Genomic DNA, 6,079 nt, shown 5'->3' with positions numbered 1-6,079 from the left:
GTTTCTCCTTTATTTGGAATAATGGTAATATAAGCTCTTCAAATAAATCTTGATTCTTAGTAAATTGGTTTAATAGAGACATCAATCCTCTTTTAACACTGTTTGACAGTGCAGGGAATATCCTATCCTATGAACATTTCATGTCTACTTACAATTTCCCAATATTGTTTAGAGAATTGAATTCAGTTATTAAATATATCCCTGTAAAAATGATTCAACTTGTTAAAAATCATATTTGCTTTAATCTGCTGTAAACCCAAAACTACATTTAGAAGGTGTTGAGTTGACTGATAATAAATGTACTAACAGACATAGTCGTAATATTTTTCAGAAGCAAAATAAAATCACTCCTAGAGGCACATTTCTCTGGAACTCTATTATAGTTAATATTAATTGCAAAAAGCCTGGTTAACTCCCTTCAAATATTCTATTAATAATAAAATGAAGGAAATCCATTTTAAAATATTACATCAAATTTACCCAGTAAAATCTCTTTTATCAAAGCGCATTGAAATGGAGGATATCTGTGGATGAAGAGAGCCTTTGCCTTTTGTTTTTTGAATGCAACATTGTAAAGAATTTCTGGAAAAATCAGCCAAATATATTTGTGAAAGGACAAAACTTAGTTATTATTTTACATTAAAAGATGTAATTTTTCATTATGAAAACAAATGCAACAAATGTCTTGAATATATTGTTAATCTCTTTATTTTATTGGCAAAGCTTTACATACACAAACAGAAATCTGCTAAATCTTCTCCCACATTAACAGCCATTTTTTGTATTGAGTTTAAATTGTTTATTTCTACAGTGATATTGTTAAAAAAATGAGATGTGCATCAAATATTATGACACTTTTTATGAATCCCCTGTCAATTCCTAAACTCATTGAATGTAGAAATGCTGTACACCATACTTTGTGTAATTTAGTTTATTTTTTTATTTATTTATCTTTGTTTTTTGTTGACTTTTACCATTGTTGTATTATTTTTTGTGTGTTTCATTATTTGTGTTGTGTTGTGTGTTTGTTCCTGACAGTTATGCAATTAAAAACAAACAAAAAAGGTCACAGTGCAGTTAAACAACGCCTACTATCTGCAGCTCTAGATCACCCCCTAGCGGACACTCCAAGTCATTTTCTCAGGCAGTTATTCAATACGAAGAGCAACACATCGTTGTGTAAATCATATCCATTTTAACTCTTCTTTGTATTTATTTATTTGTAATGATTCCAATTTATTTAACAGTATATTTTAATGATCATATTGATCTTTAAACCACTACAGAGACACGATGCTTTCATCTGCAGTTACACACGAGAGGATTATCAGTGCAGCGACACAACAGAACAACTCCTGATCCTCTCAATGCCTGAGCTGTTCTAATCAGAGCAGTCACACATGGGGAATATAACACAAGCTGTGCTAGACTTCATGAAGAAAGATTAGATTATATATGGGAAAGCAGTCAGTTTATTTTCTACAAATCTACGTTGAGCTCTATGACACTGATTTGACCAAACTGTACACATATTATTATTACACACACTCCAGTACAACAGGTGGCGGTATTCAGCTTTACGCTGCTTTCTATAACTCGCCACACAAGAAGAAGAAGAGGAGGAGGAGGCGGCGGAGGATATCCGGGTATGTGTTTCTTCTGTCTTCTCTGTGTCCAGTGTTTATACTGCTTCAGGTAAAATCACCCTAGTAAAATGTAACTCCGCAGGTGCTTTGATAACCCTGCAGCTGTTTGACTCTTCTCTGCTCTGTTTAGAGTGTTTGTGACGGATGTTTTTCACTGAACTCATGATCTGCCGCTCCTTCAGAAACGAAAGTGAAAGTGTTTAGTTGCTGTGTCGCCATTTTAAACAGACAGAATCAACCATTTACCAGCGCAGAACAGCTTTAAATCTTTAATGTCTGGACTAAACCTGCAAGCTTTATGTGAATGTGTGTATGATGTTATTATAATCAAACGGATGACGCTGTGATTCTTCATTAGTTTACTCGTGATGAGCTTCTGGATTTGAGTGTCTCAGCTGCTGATCTATTCCTGCATTCAGCTGAATTATGAAGGCTGATCAATGACTGGAGATCTGTGATTGTTCATCAGTTTCTGCTGGAGATCAAACTCTTCAGGTCCATCATGGAGGACACACACACAGATCTGGATTTGTCTACAGGATGCAGGTATTAGTCCTACACTTGACATTTCATATGATTATTTTCTACAAAATAATCTGTCACAATATTTAACACACACAGTCAGCAAGATTGTGTACAATCATCATGAAAAGTATCATGAAGTGCTGTTTAAACAGTGTTTTAATGATGAAATGTTGAGTAAATCTGCTGTGTTGACTCCAGTGTGTGCAGCGCTGAACTTTAATCTTCTCTGTTTTAGTTCAGTTCATCAGAAGAGAGCAGAAGCAGAGCCCAGCTGTGTGTCTATGAAGAGTGACGCGTCTATGACTCCACCAGTAAAATTTAAGAGTGGAAACACAGGAGCTGCTGTCAGGTAGATCATCTCTTTAATATCTGCAGCTGATGAGTATTTTCATAATAAATGAATCAGGTCATTAGTGTTGTGGATCTGTTGGGTTTCAGATGTTAGATGTTGTATCTGAGCTCTGCAGGATAGTGCTTGAAGATCTCCGCTTTACACTTCAGGCCACAATTGATGGTGTTAACAAACCAATCAGCGCTTTATTAATAGTTAGTGAGGTAGAAGGTGGGTTTAGGTTTTGGGTAGGGTTAGGGATCCACAATAAGATCATACTGTATGACTACTAATGAGCAGTTCATATGTTCACATTCCACAGATAATAAGCCGGTAGTTAATAGTATGAATTGTGAGCTGAACTAAAGTGTTCCCGATCTCCTGCCTTAAAGGGCTTTTCCTGCACACTTTCCCCTGCTGTTTCTGTGCTGTACTGATCAGCCATTCCTCTGATCTGAGTCTGTTTTCACTGAAGCGCAGTCATCATCATGTTGTGTTGGCCTCATAGATGCTGCTGATCAACACATTTGGTTTCTAGAATTGATATTTCTCGAGTTCTCCTGCTCATTCAGTCATGATAGATGATGGTAAATGAACTTGTCTTGCTGTCCTCAAAGTCTGGACTGGAGCTCTGCAGACAAACCCCCGATGAGTGACCTTCTGCAGACTGAGTGATGAGGAGGAGGATAAGAGGAGCTGCTGGAGGCGGGAATAACAGTCAGCTGACACAGTGCAGTTTATACTGCTGCTTATATAGTCATGTGATGATGATTGACACGCCTGCATGATTAAGCTCCTCCCACACCTACACTGTCAGCTTCATTCAGTGTTTTGATGATTAGTTTCAGCTCTAATCTGCTCTAATAGTGCTGCATTTCTGTTGGGCTTTCTCTACTAGAAATGAGTCTTGATCTGTGTTTGCTGATATTTTCCACATTCAGACAGTTTCTGTTCAAATATAAAGGAAATTAATTTAAGTGTTTTTGTAAATGAAGAATGATTAATATCAGGTTTGTGCAGTGTGTGCAGCGCTCAACTTTAATCTTCTCTGTTTTAGCTCAGTTCATCAGAAGAGAGCAGAAGCAGAGCCCAGCTGTGTGTCTATGAAGAGTGACGTGTCTATGGATATACCAATAAAATTTAGGAGTAAAAACACACAACCTGCTGTCAGGTAGATCATCTCTACACACACATGATCACACTGCAGCATTTATATGATCTTGTGTTTCTAGAAGATCAGACATTATTACACTTTATTCTCTTAGTCCAGTCAAGACATTTTATTACAGGGAACAAAATACAGGATACTTTAAAACTGAATGTCCACACACTCACATCTGATCATCAGTGAAGTGCTGAAGTAGTAATAATTGACTAAAGTATTAATACTCAAACTGTTAGAGTTAGTAGAGTGAGTTTACAGGCTTTTACAATAGTCAGCAAAGTGTGGGTGATCCAGAGATTTTAGACAAGATGAAAGTTTTGTGAGACAAACACACCATATTTCACTGATAAGTAATTATAGTCAAGAGAGATACTGATTTAAGATGAAAATGTATTCAGATCTTCTCTGATTATCTTAATAAAATGCATCAATGTTGCAAAGTTAAAGTGGTAAATGTTAAAATGGATCAATATTACAGCGCTGTTACTGAAATCCTGAACTCTGAGAGCAAACACTTGTATGATCTGAAGATTATCATGTAAATCAAAAACTATATTCAGTCAGAAAGTGAGCTGAAAGAGGACAGAAGCAGAGCAAACACAGTCATGGTGAAGCAGTGAAAGATTCAGACAGCAGAGATAGAGAGGATTATTATTTCTTATTGATGGCAAAACATTTAACAAGTATATGATCACAACAACCTTCCGAACTACAGACAGCAGAATACAAGATTCAGAGAACCATGAGAACAGAAAATTATACAGTAAAATAAACAACATTACCACATTACACACTACAGCAGCTGAACAGGTCATCTAGGAGCTTTAGTCCTCATGCGTGTGCTCTCACATTTTCATCTTAAAAGATTTTAAATGTCTTCAGTGAGCATCTAGCATCATTGTGAATAAATGAGATCAATTTAATGAAGTGTTACATTTAATAAATGACAAACACCAGGGCTCGAAATTGCGACCATTTTGGTCGCATATGCGCCCGAAATTTTATCTGTGCGACCTTAAAATATATTTGGGAGCATTTCTGCGAGTGCTTAAAATTGTTGTGTGCGACCAGTTTTTACAGCAAAATGTTCACCACATGCGTGGATTCAGGAGACATTCACGCAGGATGCATCTCTAAGCTCTTTGTCTGCACTTGAAACGCGAAACGCAGCGCTCAGGAATGGTTTAAAACAGTTGTCATGTCGACTTGTTGCAGTAAACAAAGCCAAGTCCTTAATGCTTGCCTCGCCTTCGCGCTCTTCTTATTGGCCCACCACTGCTCTGGCACTGAACGCAAATGATTGGGTAATATCAGCTGTCAATCACTCAGCACCTTTTGGTTTCGGATGACAGAAAGAACTACTACCGCGAAAAATTGTAAAGCGCTGAAGATGAGAATAAAGATAACGCGGACAGATTTAGTTTTAGAAACCATCTAGTTACAAATAATGACACATCTTACTAGTGATCATGTGCTGAATGTCAATCCACCATCTACACTTTTCCAAGACTAGAAGACTTCCATTAGCTTAAAGTCCGCTATGAAAAGTCTGTGGGGTGGAGTTTTCAGGAAACTGTTTGCCACATCTAGCACGAGAGCTTCTGTTTAATCCTTCATATAATTGGCAGATGCTGTCCGCCATGCAAGCGGCCGCTAACGTTATATGTCAAATTTAACTCCATGTACACCATCGCAGGCGGGCTTGCACTAGTAAACTAGCATCGCTAATCCTAAAAAAAAATGGTATTGCTATTAACATGTATGCATATAATAAGGTACAGTATGTGTCAAAAGCATTAGTGCAATATCAGACAGCACTTGTGAGAACAGCACAGTTCTACCGTTAATAGATTCATTCATGTCCAGCGGTGTGTGCAGGGCCGGTGAGCACTCCGTGTATGCTTTGGTCACTCAGTTCTGTTATGAAAATGTATTTTCTTGTGATAACGGGATTTCGTTGAGACATATTTTCCTCACGCATGCATATATATATATTATTATTATTATTTTATTATTTTTTTTATTAGTGTTGATTTTTAATACAATAAATATGTTTGTATAAATCTTGTAGTTGACGGTGCCTACAACTGGTGGGTGCGACAAAATTTTGGCTGATGCGCCTAAATTTGTAAAGTTAGGAGCACCGGTGCTACCAAGCACAAAGGTTATTTTGGAGCCCTGAACACTGTTTACAGCATTTTGAGCAGTAGACGTGATCAGTGTGTGGTGTTTAGAGTGATCAGTGTGTGGTGTTTAAAGTGATCAGTGTGTGGTGTTTAAAGTGATCAGTGTGTGGTGTTTAAAGTGATCAGTGTGTGGTGTTTAAAGTGATCAGTGTGTGGTGTTGAAAGTGATCAGTGTTTGTGGTGTTTAAAGTGATCAGTGTGTGGTGTTTAAAGTGATCAGTGTGTG

General features: G+C 37.3%; 1 protein-coding gene across 6 annotated transcripts in view; it reads left to right on the top strand.

Annotated features, from left to right (window-relative positions):
* The first annotated feature begins 1,368 nt into the window (after window positions 1-1,368).
* LOC100536629 (NACHT, LRR and PYD domains-containing protein 3) overlaps window positions 1,369-6,079 on the top strand; it is a 33,400-nt gene continuing 28,689 nt past the window's right edge. For 2 of the 6 annotated variants that reach the window (XM_073948098.1, XM_073948097.1), the window contains exons 1-4: window positions 1,369-1,695; window positions 2,116-2,192; window positions 2,407-2,520; window positions 3,560-3,673. In XM_073948098.1, the coding sequence (XP_073804199.1) occupies window positions 1,456-1,695; window positions 2,116-2,192; window positions 2,407-2,520; window positions 3,560-3,673 (545 nt within the window). In that variant the 5' untranslated portion in view covers window positions 1,369-1,455. Of the gene's footprint in view, window positions 1,696-2,004; window positions 2,193-2,406; window positions 2,521-3,559; window positions 3,674-6,079 lie in introns of all 6 variants that reach the window. The other 4 variants (XM_073948102.1, XM_073948100.1, XM_073948099.1 and 1 more) reach the window with 4 other exon arrangements.

Source organism: Danio rerio, chromosome 4 (assembly GCF_049306965.1).
Source record: "Danio rerio strain Tuebingen ecotype United States chromosome 4, GRCz12tu, whole genome shotgun sequence".
NCBI classification, from domain to species: domain Eukaryota; kingdom Metazoa; phylum Chordata; class Actinopteri; order Cypriniformes; family Danionidae; genus Danio; species Danio rerio.
Note: the sequence above shows the minus strand (reverse complement) of the source record. Positions and strands in the feature narration are given on the sequence as shown.